The sequence below is a fragment of the Ursus arctos genome, unplaced genomic scaffold, assembly GCF_023065955.2.
Source record: "Ursus arctos isolate Adak ecotype North America unplaced genomic scaffold, UrsArc2.0 scaffold_9, whole genome shotgun sequence".
Taxonomy (NCBI): domain Eukaryota; kingdom Metazoa; phylum Chordata; class Mammalia; order Carnivora; family Ursidae; genus Ursus; species Ursus arctos.
This window is the reverse complement of record NW_026623111.1, coordinates 58,549,872-58,571,025: the sequence shown is the minus strand read 5'-3', so window position 1 is coordinate 58,571,025 and position 21,154 is coordinate 58,549,872. Positions and strand designations below refer to the sequence as shown.

The window sequence follows — 21,154 nt, the reverse complement described above, 5'->3', positions numbered from 1 at the left end:
TGTGTGTCAAATAAATAAATAAAATCTTTAAAAAAAAATCAGTGACGAATGCTGATGGCACATCAAGAGACAACATGGCGTGGTGGTTCATTGCACGGGCTCCAGAGCGTGACTGCATTGGTTTGATTTGAACACCAGCTCCAACACTTACAGCTGTGTGACCTTGGGAAAGTTGTTCAGCCACTTTGTGCCTCACTTTCCTCATTTGTAAAATAAAGATAGACATAGTTGCCTACCTTGGGAGTTGTTATGAGGACAAATGCGTTACTGTTAGTAAAATACCTCACCCAGGGCCTGTCACACAGTAAATAACATTAAGTGACAGCTCTGAGGTACTATGATATGCTCTGTCAAGCATGATACTTGACCTGGTTTTCCAGTCAGCAGGTAACCTCTACATAGAAGATAGAACAGAGGTGCCTGGGTGGCTCAGTTGGTTAAGTGTCTGCCTTCAGCTTGGGTCATGATCCCGGGGTCCTGGGATCGAGCCCCACGTCAGGCTCTCTGCTCAGCAGGGAGCCTGTTTCTCCCTCTGCGTCTGCCCCTCCACCCCGCTGTGCTCTCTCTCTCTGTCAGGTAAATAAATAAAACCTTTAAAAAAAAAAAAAAGATGATAAATCAAACCGTTACTCCTAGTTCAGAGTTTGTAGGCATTTGCTTAGCTATCACCTTCCCTTAGTAATACCTGCTCCCACCTGCCCTGCAAGTTCTCCCTCTCTCCCGCCCGCTCCTTCAGGATTATGGCTCCTCTCTGGGAAGAAGGCATCTTGCTCTCCATCCTGATTCCCGTTCCCCATCAGCCACTGCCCTTTCTCCACCCTTCACCGTCAAACTGCCTCAGTGAATGGCTGACTCACACCGTCTCCACATCCTCCCCACTTACGCCGGCAAGCCTTTTTATGAAACTTCTCAAAGTCCCAAGTGACTTAGTGGCATTTGACACTGTTGATTGAATATCCTGAAGAATGTTCTTCTGGTATTTCATCACTCACATAATTGCTCCGCCTACCCAGTCAGCCCTGCCAGGAATAGTGGTGGCATTATAAATCTCCCCCCTCCTGCATCGACTCTGCTACCAGGTGCTGGGATGCCTCCTCAGAAAGAGCTCTTGTGGGGCACCTGGGTGGCTCAGTCAGTTGAGCGGCTGACTTCAGCTCAGGTCATGATCCCAGGGTCCTGGGATCGGGTCCCGCATCAGGCTCCTTGCTCAGTGGGGAGCCTGCTTCTCCCTCTGCCTGCCTCTCCCCTCTGCTTGTGCTCTCTGCCTCTCTCTCTGACAAATAAATAAATAAAATCTTTTAAAAAATTTAAAAAAGAAATAGCTCTTGCATCGCCCCCCACTTCTCCGCCTCTGCTGCCCGTGCCATGGTTCCCAGCCTTTCCAGCTCCCCCACAGAAAACCACAGTCGCTCTCTCGCTGGCTGCCCGCACCTGTACATATATGTGGAAGGACAAAAGGATCAGAAAACGCATTTGAACGCAGAGAGTGAAACAAGGCAAGCTAGAAGCGCCCTAGGAGGCTTTTTAAAAGATTTGGTGCGGAGGAAACGTTCTTCTCTGACACAACCATTTTTGAAGGGCCATTTGGCCATGTTCAGTAAAGCCGAGGCTGGGCAAACGCCCCGGTGTCTCACTGTTCTGCATCAGGTCCCTGGCCCGAAGAAGCCTTGTGCAGACGTGTAAGGAGACATACACGGAGAAGTTCACTGCAACATGGTTTTAGTAGTGGAAAATTGGAAGCACTCTAAGTCTCTGTAAAAGGAGAATATAAATAGTGATGTATTCATAGGATGGAATACCATGTAAGATTTAAAATACAAGAACCAGGGACGCCTGGGTGGCTCAGTCGGTTAAGCCCCTGTCTTCCACTCGGGTCGTGATCCTGGGGTCCTGGGATCGAGCCCCCGCATCAGGCTTTCTGATCAGCAGGGAGCCTGTTTCTCCCTCGCCCTCTGCCCCTCCCCCTGCTCCTTCTCTCTCTCTCTCTTTCTCTCTCTAATATAAATAAATGAAATGTTTAAAATACAAGACCCACACAATATAATGTTATAAATCTTAATAATGTAATATTGAATGAAGAAGCAAATTACAGGAAGAGAATATGGCATGCTGTTTATATAACATTTAAAAATAGCAAACCGTGCCGCACATTGTTTATGAATGTGCACATTTGTGAAAGGATAAAGACCTGCAAGGGAAGGATAAACCCCAAGTTCAGGACAGTGGTTACCCCTGAGGACTCAGGGAAGGACTGGAATCAGGAGTGTTACACAGAGAGTAGCAGTTGTATCCATAATACGCTTTTTATTTATCTGAGTAGTATTTGTTTCGAAAGGTATTTATTATAGTATTTTCTCTACTTCTCCGTTTGCCTAAAATATTTTACTTAGAAAATGCTATAGGGGTGGGAGGTGAGTAGAAGGCAGCCCCATGTAATTCACAACCTTTCGAGAGACATATCCCACCTCTGGTTCAAAGGTGGAAAAAGCCAGGCCCAGAAAGCAGTTCACTTTGGCCTTCCAATGAAGGGCGGAAGGATCTCCTGAGACAGTGTGTGTGGAAGTGCTGTCGCTCAGGACGTGCAAACACAAGGGGGGCTAGTAGTACCCGGGACCACTGTTTGAAACTCCGGAAGGACTGCGTTGAGATAAATGACTGAAATAATAAACACTGAAATAAATTCCGAAATATGGAAACTATTTTTATTTGAGGGAAATGGGTATGAAAGTAAGCCTTCAAATCACAAGTCTGGCTAATGGGGCACGCTTCAAGTGCTTATGAATCTACCCGGCCAAGCCCTTCGCCACCTTCCCTGCTTTCGCTTTGCCTCACCCCTGCTTCTGCTTCGGCCGCACTGACGACTCTTTTCTTCCTTTCCGTGGGAGTCTCCGTCCTAAGTGTCCTCTTCATTTTCTACCACACGTTTTTTCCTTGGCCTGCTTTGGCTGTTACTACGGTTGCTGCCTCTTACACACCTTTCATGATAACTCCTCTCTCCCCCGAGTGGCGTGAGTTGCTTTCAGGCTTTCCTTTGCGTCTTCGTTCCCCCCGACACCCCGTCAACTTCAGCCACGTTGTGCCTGAGGACGGTTGTTAACTTACTGGTCGGGCAGGCTACACGGACCAGAGCCCGCCCTGACTTCCCTTCCTCCTTCCTACAGATCCGTGTACATAACTTTCAGTGACTTCGAGAGTGTGCAGGGACTGCCTGCCTTCCGCTATAAGGTGCCCGGAGAAATACTAGCCAATACCTCAGACAACGCTGGCTTCTGTGTGCCTAAAGGAAACTGCCTGGGCTCCGGAGTCTTGAATATCAGCGTCTGCAAGAACGGTGAGAGCTCAGGGGTGGGACAGGATTCTGTGGGTCTAGAATGCAGGATTAGTGTTCTTCACAAAGAATGCTGTCAGCCCAAATGAAAGAGTGATTCTGACTTTTCAAGACTAATATTTCACAATATGGCTATAGAATGGTAAAAAATTACTGGCTTTTCGTATTGCTTTTTTTTTTTAATTTAAGGTGTAATTGACATATAACACTATATTAGTTTCTGGTATACAATATAACGATTCAGTATTTGTATATATTGTAAAATGATCCCTGCAATAAGTGTGGTTAATATCCATCACCATACATAGTTACAAAACAAAGTCTTGTGAGGAAGGCTTTTACTTACAAAGTCTTGTGATGAAGACTTTTAAGACCTATTTTCTTAGCAGCTTGTTAAGTGTGCAATGTAGTACTATTACCCATAGTCTCTGCGCTGTATATTACATCCCCATGACATTTATTTTATAACCAAGAATTTGCACCTGTTGGCCCCTTTCATCCATTTCTCCCACTCCATCCTCACTGCCTCTGACAACCACCGATCTGTTCTCTGTATCTGTGAGCGTGGTTTGTTGTTGCTGTTGTTTTTAAATTCCACGTGTAAGTGAAATCATAGATATCTGTCTTTGTCTGACTCATTTCACTTAGCATAATGCCCTCAAGATCCATCCATGTTGTTCCACATGGCAAGATTTTCATTCTTTTTACAGCTGAATAGTATTCCACTGTGTGTGTGTGTATGTGTGTGTATCTTATTTATTCGTTCATCCATTGATGAACAGTTAGGTTATTTCCATATCTTGGCTATTGAAAATAATTCTGCAATGAACATAAGGGTGCATATATCTTTTCAAATTAGTTTTTGTTTTCTTTGGATAAATACCCAGAAGTGGAATTGCTGGATTGTATGGTAGTTCTATGTTTAATTCTTTTAAGATTTTATTTTTATTTATTTATTAGAGAGAGAGGGAGAGTATGCGTGTGAGCGGGAAGAGAGGCAGAGGGAGAGGGAGAGAGAGAATCTCAAGCAGACTCTTCCCTGAGTGTGGAACCTGATGCAGGGCTCGATCTCATGACCCTGAGATCATGACCTGAGCCGAAATCAAGAGTTGGACACTTACCCAACTAAGCCACCCAGACGCCCCTATTTTTAATTTTTTGAGGAACCCTTATATTGTTTTCTACAGTGGTTGCACCAATTTACATTCCTACCAGCAGTGCACGAGGGTTCCCTTTTCTCCACATCCTCACCAACACCTGTTGTTTCTTGTGTTGTTGATTTTAGCTGTTCTGACAGGTGTGAAATGATATCTCATTGTGGTTTTGGTTTGCATTACCCTGATGATTAATGATGTTGAGCATCTTTTCATGTACCTGTTTGCCATTTGTATATCTTCTTTGGAAAGATATCTAATTCAGATCCTCTGCCCATTTTTTAATTGGATTGTTTGGATTATTTGCTATAGAGTTGCATGAGTTCTTTATATATTTTGGATATTAACCCCTTACAGATATATGATTTGCAAATATTTTCTTCCATTCATTGGGTTGCCTTTTCATTTTGCTGATGGTTTCTTTTGCTGTGCAAAATAATTTTAGTTTGATGTAGTCCCACTTATTTTTACTTTTGTTGCCTTTGCTTTTGGAATCAGATCCAAAAAGCCATCACTAAGACCGATGTCATGGAGCTTACCGCCTATGTTTTCTTCTAGGAGTTTAATGGTTTCAGGTCTCATATTCAAGTCTTTAATCCATTTTGAGTGAATTTTTTTGTATGGTATAAGATAGCAGTCCAGTTTCATTCTTTTGTGTGTGGCTGTCCAGTTTCCCCAATACTTTTTATTGAAGACTCTGTTCTTTCTCCATTGTATATTCTTTGCTCCTTTGTCGTAAATTAATTGACTAAATGTGCATGGGTTTTATTTCTGGGTTCTCTATTCTTTTCTATTGATGTATGTGTCTATTTTATGCCAATACCATGCTATAGCTTTGTAATATAGCTTGAAATCAGAGAGTGTGATACCTCCAGCTTTGTTCTTCTTTCTTATGATTGCTTTGGCTACTTGGGGATCTTTTGTGGCTCCACACAATTTTTAGGGCTGTTTATTCTATTTCGGTGAAAAATGCCATTGGAATTTTGGTAGCGATTGCATTGAATCTGTAAATTGCTTTGGATAGTATGGGTATTTTAACAATATTAATTTTTCTAATCCATGAGCACAGAATATCTTTTCCATTTATTTGTGTCTTCTTAAATTTCTTTCCTCTTAAAATTTTCAGTGTACAGGTCTTTTACCTCCTTGCTTAGATTTATTCCAAGGTATTTTTAAATTCTTTTTGAGGTTATTATGATTGGGATTATTCTCTCTCTCTCTTTTTTTAAAGATTTTATTTATTTATTTGTCAGAGAGAGAGAGAGCATAAGCAGGGGGAGGGGCAGAGGAAGAAGCAGGCTCCCCGCTGAGCAAGGAGCCTGATGCAAGACTCAGTTCCAGGACCCTGGGATCATGACCTGAGCTGAAGGCAGGCGCTTAACGGACTGAGCCACCCAGACGTCCCTGGGATTATTTTCTTAATTTCTCTGAGAATTCATTATTAGTGTATAGTAACACAACTGATTTTTATATATTGATTTTTTTTTTTTTTTTTTTTGTCTTGCAACTTTACTGAATTTATTAGTTCTGGCAGTTTTTTGATGTAGTCTTTGGGGTTTTCTGCATATGATATCATGTCATCTGCTAATAGTGACAGTTTTACTTCTTCTTTACCAATTGGATGCCTTTTATTTCTTTATCTTTCCTAATTACTCTGGCTAGGACTTCCAGTACTATGTTGAATGAAAGTGGCAAAGGTAGGTATCCTTCCCTTGTTCCCGATTCTAGAGGAAAAGCTTTAAGCTTTTCACTGTTGAGTATGATGTTAGCTGTGGGCTTGTTATATATGACATTTATTATGTTGAGAGATATTCCCTCCATACCTACTTTATCATGATTTTTTATCAGAGTGGATATTGAATTTTGTCACATGCTTTTTCCTGCATCTGTTGAAATGATATGATTTTTATCCTTCGCTTTGTTAATGTGGTGTATCATGTTGATAGATTTACAACGTTGAATCATCCTTGCACTCCTGAAGTAAATCCCACTTCATTATGGCGTATCATCCTTGTAATGTATTGTTGAATTCAGTTTGCTAATATTTTGTTGAAGATTTTTGCATTTATGTTCATAAGGGATATTGGCCTATAATTTTCTTTTCTTGTGGTGTCGTTGTCTGGTTTTGGCATCAGGCTCATGCAGTCCTCATAAAAATGAGTTTGGAGATGTTCCCTGCCCTTCTATGTTTTGGAATACTTTGAAGGATTAGTATTAACTCTTCTTTGAGTGTTTGGTAGAATTCACCAGTGAAGCCATCTGATCCCGGACTTTTGTTTCGTAGGAAGTTTTTGGTTACTAACTCCATCTCCTTACTAATAATTGATCGATTCAGATTTTCTATTCCTTCATGATTCAGTCTGGGAAGGTTATGTATCTAGGAATTTATCCACTTCTTTTAGGTTGTTTGTCGGCGTATACTTGTTCATGGTAGTCTCTCATGATCCTTTGTATTTCTGTGGTATTAGTTGTAATATCACTTCTTTCATTTCTGTTTATTGATTTGAGCTGTCTTTTTTCTTGAGGAGTCTTTAGCAAGGGTTTGTCAATTTTATCTTTTCAAAGAACCAGCTCTTAGCTTCACTGATCTTTCCTATTATCTTTTTAGTTCTCTATTTCATTTGTTTCCACTCTGATCTTTATTTTTTTTTAAAGATTTTATTTATTTATTTGAGAGAGAGAGACAGCCAGCGAGAGAGGGAACACAAGCAGGGGGAGTGGGAGAGGAAGAAGCAGGCTCCTAGCTGAGGAGCCTGATGTGGGGCTCGATCCCAGAACACCGGGATCACGCCCTGTGCTGAAGGCAGACGCTTAACGACTGCACCACCCAGGCGCCCCTGCCTCTGATATTTATTATTCACTGCTTCTTCTAACTTTGGGCTTCATTTTTTCTTCTTTTTCTAGTTCCTTAAAGTGTAAACTTAGGTTATTTGAGAATTTCATGTTTCTTGAGATAGGTATTTATTGCCATGAATTTCTGCCTTAGAATTCCTTTTGCTACATTCCATAAGTTTTGATATGTTGTATTTTCATTTTCATTCGTCTTGAGGTGTTTTTTGATTTCTCCTTTGATTTCTTTTTTGACTCATTGGTTGCTCAGGAGCATGTTGTATAGTTTCCACATACTTGTCAATTTTCCAGTTTTCTTTCTATAATTGATTTCTAGTTTTATACCATTGTGTGTAGAAAAAAATGATTGACATGATGTCAGTCTTTTTAAATTTTTAAGACTTGTGGCCTAACATATAATCTGTCCTGGAAAATGTTTCATGTGCACTCGAGGAGAAGGTGTATTCTGCTGCTTTTATATAGAATGTTCTTTATCTGTCTAAGGTCATCTCATCTGATGTGTCATTTAAGACCAGTGTTTCCTTTTTGATTTTCTGTCTGGATGATCTATCTGTTGGTGTAAGTGGAGTATTAAAATTATTGTTTTGCTATCTATTTCTCCTTTTAGATCTGTTTATATTTTCTTTATATATTTAGGTGCCCCTATTTTGGGTGCATACATTTTTACAAATGTTATATCCTCTTGTTGGATTGATTCTTTTGTCATTATATAATGTTCTTCTTTGTCTCTTATTACAGTCTTTGTGGGTTTTTAAAAAAGATTTTATTTATTTGAGAGAGAGACAGATAGTGACAGAGATAGCAAGAGAGAGCACAAGCGGGGAGGAGAGGGAGAAGCAGGCTCCTGCTGAGCAGGGAGCCCAACGTGGGGCTCGATCCCAGGACCCTGAGATCACAACCTGAGCCGATGGCAGACGCTTAACTGACTGAGCCACCCAGGTGTCCCTACAGTCTTTGTTTTAAGGTCTATTTTGTCTGATGTAACTATAGCTACCCCAGCTGTCTTTTGATCTCCAATTACATGGAACGTTTTCCCCTCCGTTTACTTTCGGTCTGTGTGTGTCTTTGCATGTGAAGTGAATCTCTTTAGGCAGCATATGGGTGGTTCTTATATTTTTATCCATTTGGCCACTCTGTCTTTTGATTGGAGAGTTTAGGCCATTTACATTTAAAGTCATTGAGGGCCACCCGGGTGGTGCAGTTCTTTTAGCATGGACTCTTGGTTTCAGGGTCATGAGGTTGGGCCTCTCTGTGCTGGGCACAGAGCCTGTTTAGGGTTTCTCTCTCCTTCTGCCCTGCCCCCCTACTCTCTCTCTAGAATAAATAAATAAATCTTTAAAATATAAATAAATAATTATTGATAAGTATAGACTTACTGCCATTTTGTTCATTGTTTTCTGGCAGTTTTGTATGTCCTCTTTTCCTTTCTTCTTTCTCTTGTGTAATGCTTCTTATTCCTAGAACGTCATGTTGTGTTCTTTCTGGGTTGTAGTTTAGAAGCCTTAAAATTAAAAATAGTTCACGTTTACCCAGCACTTACAGTAGTCATTGTTCAGCTAGTCATTATTCTAAGTGGTTTACATATATACATTTAGTTAATATGTGTAAAGCATTAACTGAGTTCACATTCGTAACAATGCTAAAAGAGAAAGTGGGGGACTTGGTAATGAGAAAGTACCTATCTTGTTAAAAATTTATGATGATTTCAGGGGTGCCTGGGTGGCTCAGTCGGTTAAGCATCTGCCTTTGACTCGGGTCATGATTCCAGGGTCCTGGGATTGAGCCCCATTAGGGTCCCTGTTCAGCCGGGAGTCTGCTTCTCCCTCTCCCTCTGCCCTTCCCCCACTCGTGCTCTCTCTCTCAAATGAACAAATGAAATCTTAAAAAAGGAATTTATGATGATTTCAAAACAGAGTTAGTTTTATACCCTGACTGCAAATTTCCCAGTGTCTCTCAATGTCTGAGCTACTCTGCGCCTTTCCATGAATGAGGCAGAATTATCGGTGGTACAACTAACAAGCATTTTCTTCATCTTCGGAACTAACTTTAACGATCATATGTTGCATAATTATTCACAGTGTTCTTACTAGATAGGCATCCCGAGGCCTCTTTTTATAATCATGGAAAGCAGGGCTCAGAGAGGGAAAATGATTTTTATAAAATTCCTATCTCTGAGCAAATCCCTGCTAGAACATAGGGTCTTCTGTCCGTGCTGTGATTCTTCTTAAGCTACAATTCCTCTTTAACGTTTCTTTTGAGAAATTTTGTAACCCCTCTTTCCTGAATAAAGTTGTCTTTACTTCCTGAATAAAGTAATGTGCTAACTTTTGCCCTCTCATCTAATTTGCTTGAAAAAAATCTCCTTTTGGGGTAAGTCTGCTGTCAGCAGTATACCTCCCTATTCCTTCTCTGCTAGGGCTTGGCTCCTGAACCTGGCCCTGCATGGCAGTTATCTGGAGAGTCATTAAAAATATATGTCCCAGGACCCACATACTAAGGTCCCAGAACCTGTATTTTTAACATGAGCTCCAGGTGATTCTCATGAAGATGGTGCCTACCATTTGGGAACCACTGTACCAGGGGACATGGCACCTCTCCCTGGAGACAAGACCAGCGGTAAATGGGGAACAAGTGCCTGCTTCTGACCTCTCTTGCTTTCTTAATGAATGGTTTTGAAATAGTGCCCGGCCCACTCAGTCCAGGTGCCTCTGGCTCAACGCACAAATGTGGACATATTTTTTTCTCATTGTTTTGTTAACATTCTGCTTCCTCAAGAAGTTGGTGTCAGAATCAACAAAGAATCTATTTGGCAACTCAACCTCTTGCTACAGTCCTTTTCCTCTTGCCTCTTATGTAATCCCAGATGTGGGCTGAAAAGTTCAACTCTCTGGAATTATCCTTAAGTGTTTTGAATTTCCCCAGAGAACATTTTGGATAGTGGGATGCGTGTGTGCTCTGGAGTTGGGTAGATTTGGGTTTGATTCATATTCTGTTTGTTAACACATGAGCCAAGTTGATTAAGGAGGTAGACCTCAGTTTTCTCATCTGTAAAATGGGCGTGATGATCACTTCCTTGGAAGGTTATGTGAAGGTTAGAGATTATGTTTATAAAACACTCAAGACAGTGTCTGGCCCTTATTAAGTTCCAAATAAATCCAGAAAAAGACAATTATCATATGGTTTCACTCATTTATGGAACATAAGAAGTAGGAAGATCAGTAGGAGAAGAAAGGGAAGAAGAAAGGGGCGGTAAACAGAAGGGGGAATGAAGCATGAGAGACTGTGGACTCTGGGAAATAAACTGAGGGCTTCGGGGAGTGGGGGGAATGGGATAGGCTGGTGATGGGTAGTAAGGAGGGCATGTATTGCATGGTGCACTGGGTGTTATACGCAAGTAATGAATCATCGAACTTTACATCAAAAACTAGGGATGTACTGTATGGTGACTAACATAATATAATAAAAAATATTATTATTAAAAAATACATTTTAAAAATGACGTAGATCACAAAGAAGGAAATTATGGCTTTGTGAAACTGTTTCGTGAACAGTTTCTTCCTAAACAAAACACATGAATGTGACAGATGATATGTATCTTGAGCATGGCTGGTAGATATGTAAGCAAATCTAATATTAGGCAATAAGCTAATTTCTCCTAATGTATGTTTCCCTGGCAGCAATTATTGGATCCCTCTCTCCTCTTCAATAGCAGAATCTAGAATAGGTTTCTTTTAATAACTTGTTTCCCTATTTGTTCCTTTTTAAAAAGCAATCTTATTAAAGTATATTTGACATCCAGTGTTTTATTAGTCTCAGGTGCACAGCATAGTGATTTGACAATTCTATGTATTAACATTCACCACAATAAGTGTAGTCACCATCTGTTACCATATAACATTATTACAATTATTGACTATATTCCCTATGCTGTGCTATTCATGTCTGTGTGACTTATTTATTTTATAACTGGAAGTTTGTACCTCTTAATCCCCTCCACCTATTTCACCCAACCCCCCCATTCACCTGCCCTCTAGCAACCACCACATTGTTCTCCGTCTTTATAAGTCTGTTTCTGTTTTGTTTGTTCATTTGTTTTGATTTTTAGATACCACAAATAAATGAAATTATATGGTACTTGTCTTCTCTGTCTGACTTATCTCACTTAGTGTAATACCCTCTAGGTCCATCCATGTTGTCACAAATGGCAAGATCTCATTCTTCTTTATGCCTCAGTAATATTCTATTGTATGTAGATACCACATCTTCTCTATCCATTTGTCTATTGATGACACTATTGTAAGTAATCCTTCAGTGAACATAGGGGTACATATTTCTTTTCAAATTAGTATTTTCATTCTCTTTGGGTAAATATTCAGTAATAGAATTAGCGGATCACATGGTATTTCTATCTTAATTTTTGGAAGAAACTCTACACTATTTTCCACAGTGGTGATACCAATTTACATTCCCACCAACAGTACACAAGGGTTACTTTTCCTCCACATTCTCTTCAGTATTTGTTATTATGATCTTGTCTTTTTGATACTAGCTATAACAACAGGTGTGAGGTGGTATCTCCTTGTTGTTTTGGTTTGCATTTCTCTGATGATGAGTGATGTTGAGTATTGTTTCATGTGTCTCTTAGCCAACTGGATGTCTTCTTTGAAGAAGTATCTATTCAGGTCCTCTGCCCCCCTTTTCAACAGATTATTTGTTTTTTCAGTGTTGAGTTGTATAAGTTCTTTATATATTTTGGATATTAACCCCTTATCAGATATATTATTTGCAAATATCTTCTCCCATTTGGTAGGTTGCCTTTTTCTTTTGTTGATGGTTTTCTTTGCTGTGCAAAAGGATTTTGTTTTGGTGTAATCCCAATAGTTTGTTTTTGCTTTTGTTTCCCTTGCCGCAGGAGACATATCTATAAATATGTTGTTAAGGCCAATATCCAAGAGATTATTACCTATGGGCTTTTTCTAGGAGTCTTATGGTTTCAGGTCTCATAATTAGGTCTTTAATCTGTTTTGAGTTTATTTTTGTATACGGCGTAAGAAAGTGGTCCAGTTTCATTTTTTTACGTGTGGCTGGCCTGTTTCCCCAACATGATTTATTGAAGAGATTGCCTTTCTCCTCATTGAATGTTCTTGCCTCCTTTGTCATAGATTAATTGACCATGTAAATGTTGGTTTATTTCTCAGCTCTCTATTCTGTTCTGTTGATCTATGTGTCTGCTTTTATGCCAGTACCATACTGTTTAGCTTTTTAGTATATCTTGAACTCTGGATTTGTGAAACTTCCAGCTTTATTCTTCTTTCTCAAGATTGGTTTGGCTCTTCAGGGTCTTTTGCAGATTCTTACAAATTTTAGGATTATTTGTTCTAGTTCTGTGAAAAATACTGTTGGCATTTTGATAGGGGTTGCATTGATTCTGTAGATTGGTTTGGCTATTATGGACATTCTGTATTTGATTCTTAAAATGAATATGGAAGAAAATAGAAGAAAAAAAAAACCCAGATCATGTGGGCAGACCTTGATCTAGTCAAAGGCTGGTCAGATAGCATGACCAGGCAAAGTCTTAAAAAATTCTATATCAACATAGTCAGGAGAAGAACGCCTATCTTAGGTAAACCAAGAAAAACAGAAAAACAGAAAAGAAGGCAAAAAAAAAAAAAGTCCTTTTACTGAATAGAGATTTGCCATTGAAACAAGTGCTTTCGGATGAGACATCTCTCATTCAATTGGAATTCTGCCTTCGTCACCTGACACCTGGATTTCCCTGGGTCAGTTTTTTTTAACTCCTCTGAACTTCACTTTCCTCAAATGCAAAATGAAGTTAATAGTTTTAACTTAATAGGGCTACTGGGATGGGGCGCCTGGGTGGCTCAGTTGTTAAGTCTGCCTTTGGCTCAGGGCGTGATCCCGGCGTTCTGGGATCGAGCCCCACATCAGGCTCCCCCGCTGGGATCCTGCTTCTTCCTCTCCCACTCCCCCTGCTTGTGTTCCCTCTCTCGCTGGCTGTCTCACTCTCTCTCTCAAATAAATAAATAAAATCTTTAAAAAAAATAGGGCTATTGGGAAAGTTAATTAAAATAATGTGTGTAAACCTTTATATTTCATAGGTGCAGTAAATACTGAAGAATATATAATTTAGCCATGACCTCAACATATATGGTGGAATAAAATAATATTAGGGTAAATGAGATGTCAGAAAATGAAGTAAAAATCCCAAACTAGGAGGTGTCGAATGGAATTTTAGCCTGCCCCTCTCCCCCATCCAAGTTTACTTACGTATAGAATTTCCCCCTCCGTAGGAGCCAGGTTTGTGGGCAGAAACTTAATATTCATCTTGGACTTGCAAGAACCACATCATTCATTTCTGTTTTCCTTAAAATGCAGGTGCACCTATTATTATATCTTTCCCACACTTCTACCAAGCGGATGAGAAGTTCGTTTCTGCCATAGATGGCATGCACCCAAATAAGGACTATCATGAGACATTTGTGGACATTAATCCTGTGAGTACACACATCTTCCTGGTAAAAGCATGTATTTTATTCTGCCTACACAATGTTTATCGGTTTAGTTCTGAGCACTGTTAATATTACTGTCTTCCTTTCATATACATACTCAAGTGCAGAAGACTCAGCTCAGTGCATGTGATACCTGCTCTCATGGCCTAACGGGCTGAACTGTGTGGCTCTAACATGCAGAAATAGCAGCAAACCTGCTTTAACAAAAAAATACCTGTAAACATTGCATCACTGGAACAACTGAGATTGGACCCATGTAACATGGTCAGTGTTCCATTGCCAGCCTTGGACTTGAACATATATACATCTCCTGCTGGCAGACAGATCAGCAAGGTTAAAGACATACATTCTTTTGCTTACTGCCGGGAATGTTTTGGTTGGAATTTAAATATAAATATTATCTTCAGTTTCTTTTGGTAAGCCTCGTTCTACAGGCACTTTTAAGAGTTTATTTTATGGTATTATTAATTTAAAAGCCTCATTCTACAGGCACTTTTAAGAGTTTATTTTATGGTATTATTAATTTATAATTAATTTTATGGTATTATTAATTTATGGTATATTAACTTTTAATTTATTATTAATTTAATTAATAAATACTTTAATCCTGTTTTCAAAGAGGAGATAAACTAAAACCACGTTAAAGGAGGGGAATAGCATTTGACAATGTGAGAGCCGCTCACTGTAGGAACCGAGTTAAAGGTCAGATATCTTCATTCTGGAAATTTTGAACACGTAGAGCAATAAAGAAAAAGCAAGAACAGTCTTTTAGCACAGCAATTTACGGACATTTCACTTTTGTCTCTGAGAAATCAATGGTCTTATCTTTTTGTGGAAGAGATCAGGTGTTTCTTTCCCCCTTTTTCTCTCTTAACCTTCAGTCAGTTCCTCTTCCTCAGCGGAACTGTGGGCAGGTGCTTGTCCCCGCGGGCTGGGTGCAGTCCCTTAACCTCAGTGCAGAAACGAAGCGGCCACGGGGAGCAGGCAGTGGCTGCTGCTTTCCCGACTTTGTGGGGGGGCCTGACCATCCTGGGGACCACTCTCTGGCTCAGAGCTCCCTCCTGCCAGGGTCCCCTAGGGCTTCGCTATCCAAGGTGGCAGCATCCTGGGTACTTGTAGAAATACCCAGTGTCAGGCTTCACTCCAGACCTGCTGAATCATAATCTGCATATTCACAAAGTCCCCAAGAGCTCACATGCATAGTAAAGTTTGAGAAACATTGGTCTACCAAGCACCTGACCCCATCCGCAGCTCTCATTCTGTGCTGGGGTCAGCGTTCCCTCGTCCCACCCTTCCTCTCAAACATGGCAGCGGCCACCCTGCTTGTGAGCACCACACAGAAATGGTGCTCTATTGAGAAAAACTCTGTGGTTTTATTTGCTTCTCTGATGTTTTCTTTCCGCTTCTCTGATTTGCAGTTGACTGGAGTTATTCTCAGAGCCGCCAAGAGGTTCCAGATCAACGTTTATGTCAAGAAGTTAGACGACTTTGCGTAAGTTTTACTTCTTTCATCAGAGGCAGCGGGTGGTTTGTGGCATTGACTTTCTGGTGTGGTTGATGTCAGGAGACAGCCCACTTTCTAAGTCTGCTCACTCCTGTCTTCAGGGATGAGGCATAATCAGCATTCGCATAGGCTGTCTTGGTCTTGGAATTTACTTATTTTATCTAACCAAACATGTATAGCCTGCTTTCCATGGATCACACATTGTTCTAAGTATTTTACATATGGGAACTCATTTATTCCTCACAGTTACGCTGTGTTAGCCCCATTTTACAGATGAGGAAACTAAGGCACAGAGAGGTGATGTAGGGCTACAGAATTTGCGCCTCCCCACTCCATGCAGCGTTGTCCTTGCCAGGACTCTGGTCGCCTCCCTTTCTGTCTTCCCACTGCTCCCACCTAGGGCCAGCCACAGGCCCCCAGTTGGTCAGTAGGCTTCTGAGTCCAGCCTCTCCTCCCCACACTCCATCTAAAAACCACCGCTTAATTAGGATAACTAAGTATAATCTTCTGCTCAGACTTCTCAATCGGAATTTTTTGGATATGAGAAAATGTTTATGACTTAATGAAAAAACAAGTTGCAACACTATATATAATATCATATATCTACTCTTTCTATCTATCTATCTATCTATCTATCTAAACACTTGGCTTCCCCATCAAATTTGCAGATTTAACCCCACATGTCATGGATCTTTCTAGAAAGTAAATGTGGTTTGTAAGAATGCATTCTGCCACCCCTGTGTACATTCCTGAGGCAGTATAAATCAGTAGTTAAGACCTAGAGCCTTAGAATCAAAATGAAATTACAATCTTGGCTCCACCTTTTCCTCACGTTGATCCTGGGCAAATGACTCTGAGCATAATTTCCATGTCTTACACCTGGGACAGTGTTACCTACTGCATGAGACTAGTGTGAGAAGTAAATGAGATAGTGTCCCGCAAATACCAGGTGCAGAGCTGGTTCTTGGTAACGTGCTCTGGGCTCTAGTGAAGACAATACTTAGTGGCCGGTCATAAAACATTCTGAGGAGGGGCGCCTGGTGGCTCAGTCAATTAAGCATCGAACTCTTGATTTTGGCTCAGGTCTTGACCTCAGGGTTGTGAGTTCAAGCCCTGTGTTGGGCTCCATGCTAGGCATGGAGCCGACTTAAAAAAAAACATACTGAGTAGTGGCAGCATTGTTCTGCTCGCTGTGGCCATCCTTCCGATAACTCAAGAGAATAGTAATCATTTTGAATTTGCTTTCAGCATCTTATGTTTTCATAAACCTTGGAATTGTTAGACTGACAGATTGGAATCTAACTTCTGATTGATAAGTGTTTGCAAAGATAACTAAGAAGTCTTTATAAGTTCTGGGTAACTTAATGAAATAAGTGTGCTGGAAGTTTCATATAAACTTATCTCTCCAGGGGGCACTTGGGTGGCTCAGATGGTTAAGCATCCGACTCTTGATTTTGCCTCAGGTCTTGATCTCAGGGTTGTGGGATCCAGCCCTGCATCAGGCTCCACGTTCAGTGGGGAGTTTGCTTGTCCTTCTCCCTCCCCCTCTTCCCCTTCCCCTGCTCACACAGCTCATCTCTCCAGGCCAGTGTGCTGTCATAATGAGAGTGTCTATAAAATAATCTCATATATTGTGTTTTTTTATTGAGATATGATTGACATACAACATTATATTAGTTTCAGGTATACAATATAATGATTCAGTATTTATATATATTGGAAAAGGATCAGCACAGTAAGTCTAGTTATCCATCATTGCACTAGGTACAGCTTTTTTTTCCTTGTGATGAGAACTTTTCAGATCTCCTCTCTTAGCAACTTTCAACTGTGCATTTCAGTATTATTTACTATAGTTGCCATGCTGTACATTACATCCCTAAGACTTACTTGTTTTATAACTGGAAATTTGTACCCTTTGACTCCCTCCACCCATTTTGTCCACCCCCCAACCCCCGGCTCTGGCAACCACCAGTCTGTTCACTGTGTCTCTGAGATTGTTTAGTTTGTTTGTTTGTTTGTTTCGTGTGTTTGCTTTAGATTCCACATATGAGGGAGAGTATACAGTATTTGTCTTTCTGTGTCTGATTCACTTAGTGTAGCACCCTCAGGGGCCATTCATGTCACAAATAGTAAGATTGCGTTCTTCTTTATGGCTACATAGTATTCCAGTGTGCATATATACCATGTTTTCTTTCTTTATTCATCCATTGATGGACACTTTGGTTGTTTCCATATCTTGGTGACTGGAAGAATACTGCAATGCACATAGGGGTGTGTATATCTTTTCGAATTAGTGTTTTTGTTTTCTTTGGCTAAATACCCAGCAGTGGAAATGCGACATCATATGGTGGTTCTGTTTGTAATTTTTTGAGGAACCTCCATACTGTTTTCCACAGTGGCTGCACCAATTTACCTTCCCACCAACAGGGCACAAGGATTCACTTTCATCCACATCCTCACCAACACTCACTACTTTCTGCCTTTTGATACTAGCCATTCTAACAGGTATGAAGTGGTATCTCATTGTGGTTGTGATTTGTCCCCTTTTGTCTTTATAGTGAAACGGGGAACATTAGAACCATGGTTTTCCCAGTGATGTATATCAATGAGGTAAGTCCTGGGAGGGAGCCACAGGTCTATTTTACTTGGGAAAGCTTGGGAAACTTTCATTATGATGTCTACTAGGGTAGCTATGTCATTTAAGATGGGAGAAAGGGGGAAAGGTGATTTTTAAAAACCTGTTTCTCCTCAGAAATTTTCTGTTTATATGTTTACATGAAGCTGTCTGTGTTTGAGATTTGAAAATGACAAAATAATTTCCTTTCTCAAGAACATATTTTGGTTGAAACTCTCTTTCTGGGAAGCTGGTTATGTAAGAAACAAAATGCAAAGGTGAATGAAGCAATGTCAGACACTGTTGAAGCAGAATAAATACCAAGACTCAGATGTCCAGTTAAACCTTTCTTTGCATCGCCTCCATCTTGAAACTCTGCCAGTTTATCATTCATGTCGTTGAGCAGGAGGAAAAGAGGGTCAAATTAGAATGATTGGCAACATTACATGAAAGTTTTGTGTCAGGTGGTTAAAGAAATGACTGAATAACATGTGATTCATTCTCATTAATTTTAGTGATATACGCTTGCCTTATCTGTTATCATACCATAGAGGGTTTTTTTACTTTCTGGTAAACAAACATATATCATGAATTATAGGACACAGATCCTGTCGTAGTTCAAACAAAAAGAATTTCCCTAACGAAATACTTCTTTCTTTCACATTGTACCCACAGAAATTGTATCCCTAAATGTTAGGTATAAAAGTTTTGCAAATAAGAACATTTTGGGAAAGCTCAGAAAACTCCTGCTATTTAAGACACCTGTGATAAATTCTTTTCTGAGTCACATATGTTTACTGTATAAGTCTCCTCAATTTCCCTCTTTCTTCCACCCAGTTTTGAGGAGGAACATGTGGGGGGGGTTTCCCTCTCCAATTAATTCTTGACTGGCTTGCTTCTCTTGTTAACAGGAGCATTTTTAAAAAGTTTTTCTTGTTTTTCTCTGTTCCCAAAAAACAAAAACAAAAACAACAAAAACAAAAAAACCTTGTTCTGTGTAGAAAATTCAGTAACAGGGATCGGCAAGAAAAAGGAAAATTTAACTTTCACAAAATTTGGGCCAGAATGACATTGTTCTCAACTTGCTTTATTTTACTCAACAGTGTGTTGTTAAATTGTTTCCAATAATAATTTTGTAAAAAATAATGAATGTCTTACACTTTGTAAAACTAACACGGTGCTGTTCATAGAGCTCTTAGAAAACTAAAAATAGATATTTTAAAAGTGAATCACCATACAAATATTGAATCATTGTACACCCGAAACTAATCCGTTTATGTCAATTATACCTGTTAATTTTTTTAAATACTTAAAAAGCAAATCATTGATAAGCTGTCCCTCAGAGACAAGTACAGCTGCCATCTGCTTGTGTTGCCTCTTAGTATTTCTCTGGTTTTGATATTAGGTAGTTGAGACCATTCCATAGATACAGTTTTATAACCTTCTTTTTTTTCATTTGGCGTTACTTTGGTAGCCACATTCATAAACTTTTGAAGGGTTTGTGATTACAATTCTAAGACAAGGCTTTTATTATTTCATAGGAAAAATGTAGGCAATATTTACCAATTTATAGGATCTATTTGCAGTTGCTCCTGGGTCATCATTGCTGTTGTTTGTGGAGAAGGACACGAAAGCAGGGCTTTTTGAAAATGGGGAAGGACCCTGTTCTGCTAGCTTATGTTCATAGTTGTGTTCATATTTGAAGTCCCCTCCAACTCAGGCTTTGCTTTGCTTTTTTTTTTTTTTTTGTTGAAGACTATAGAGCCTGGGGAATTATGGAGGAAAACCTTGTGCTTTTGGTGGCTCCTAGAATGAACTTGATTTTACTCTAGAAAAAGGAAACATCAGACCTTGAAGTGACCTTGGAGACTGCTTTCCCACCTCCTTTTTCCAGAGAAAGAGATTCTAACACTGATGGATCTTGGCCAGTTATTGGAAGCACCAGCCCTAGAAACCCATCGTCTGCCTCAGTCTAGTGCAGAGTCAGCCTAAATTAAGCCCAAAGTTCCATTTGTTGCTCATAATTTTTATGAAACTAAGCTCACCAGACACCTCACCCATTACAATGTAAGGAGATAAGATCTTTGTTCTGCATCCAGAAAGTGTTATTCTAGAACATTTTCTTGGTTATCAATACCCTCTGGAATTCTTGTTAGTCTCAAGACTCCTTTGGACCCTCTATTGAGACCTCTGGTCTTTTTGAGAATTTTTTTTTTTAAGAAACTTTTTTTTTTTTTAATTTAAGATTTTGTTTTTAAGTAATCTCTACACCTAATTTGGGACTCGAACTCACAACCCAAAGACCAAGAGTCGCACACTCTACTGACTGAGCCAGCCAGGGCCCCGGGACCTCTGGTCTTGATTACTAGAGATTTAACGAAGCCAGTAATTATACTTTCCACATACCATTGTTGGAATATTTCATTCATTCAATCAGCTGACATTAATTCAGCACCTACTGTGTGCAGAGTGCTATTCCTAATGTTGAGGTAACTGAGATACAAGTCTTGCCTTTGGAAACCTCACAGTCACAAGGAGACCTGCAGATAAACATACAGTTACAACACAGATTGCACAGTGATGGGGGATTTTAGGGAGTGATATGGAAGCGTAGTAAAGGGACCTTTAACAGGCCTGAGCTGGCCAGAGAAAACTTCCGGATGGAAGTTACGCCGAGTTGGATATTAAAGGATGAGTTGGAGTTGTCTGGTACAAAAGATGGTATTATCTCATTATTTTTTAATACTTTTTCCCTCCTACTTACAACCCAGTTTGAAAGGAAGACATGTTTTCAGGGGAAAAAAATAAGATGTTAATGAATAAATGCCCCGTCTGGTCACTCAAATTTATAAAGGGATTTTCGGTATCTCTGGTCTGCTAATGGGAAGACTTACCCAATTGTGTTTAATGTTTTGGAGGAAAGATACAGCAAAAAACTCTACACCCTGAATATTTAGTAATCAGGGGAGTACTATTTTCTTGCCTTCCAGAGTGTTCTCATTGATAAAGAGACTGCAAGTCGACTGAAGTCTGTGATTAACACTACTTCGATCATCACCAACATACCCTATATTGTCATGGCGCTGGGCGTGCTCTTTGGCTTGATCTTCACCTGGCTTGCATGTAGAGGACAGGGATCCATGGATGAGGTGAGCAGTGGCTGAAGGAGCCGCT

The 21,154-nt window shown here is 40.0% G+C and overlaps 1 protein-coding gene across 2 annotated transcripts in view; it reads left to right on the top strand.

Annotated features, from left to right (window-relative positions):
* SCARB2 (scavenger receptor class B member 2) overlaps window positions 1-21,154 on the top strand; it is a 76,857-nt gene that overhangs the window by 51,464 nt on the left and 4,239 nt on the right. The window contains exons 7-11 of one of the 2 annotated variants that reach the window (XM_026509933.4): window positions 3,162-3,331; window positions 13,729-13,847; window positions 15,281-15,354; window positions 17,925-17,976; window positions 20,971-21,129. In XM_026509933.4, coding sequence (XP_026365718.1) covers window positions 3,162-3,331; window positions 13,729-13,847; window positions 15,281-15,354; window positions 17,925-17,976; window positions 20,971-21,129 — 574 coding nt within the window. The remainder of the gene's footprint in view (window positions 1-3,161; window positions 3,332-13,728; window positions 13,848-15,280; window positions 15,355-17,924; window positions 17,977-20,970; window positions 21,130-21,154) is intronic. The other variant, XM_044388165.3, reaches the window with a different exon arrangement.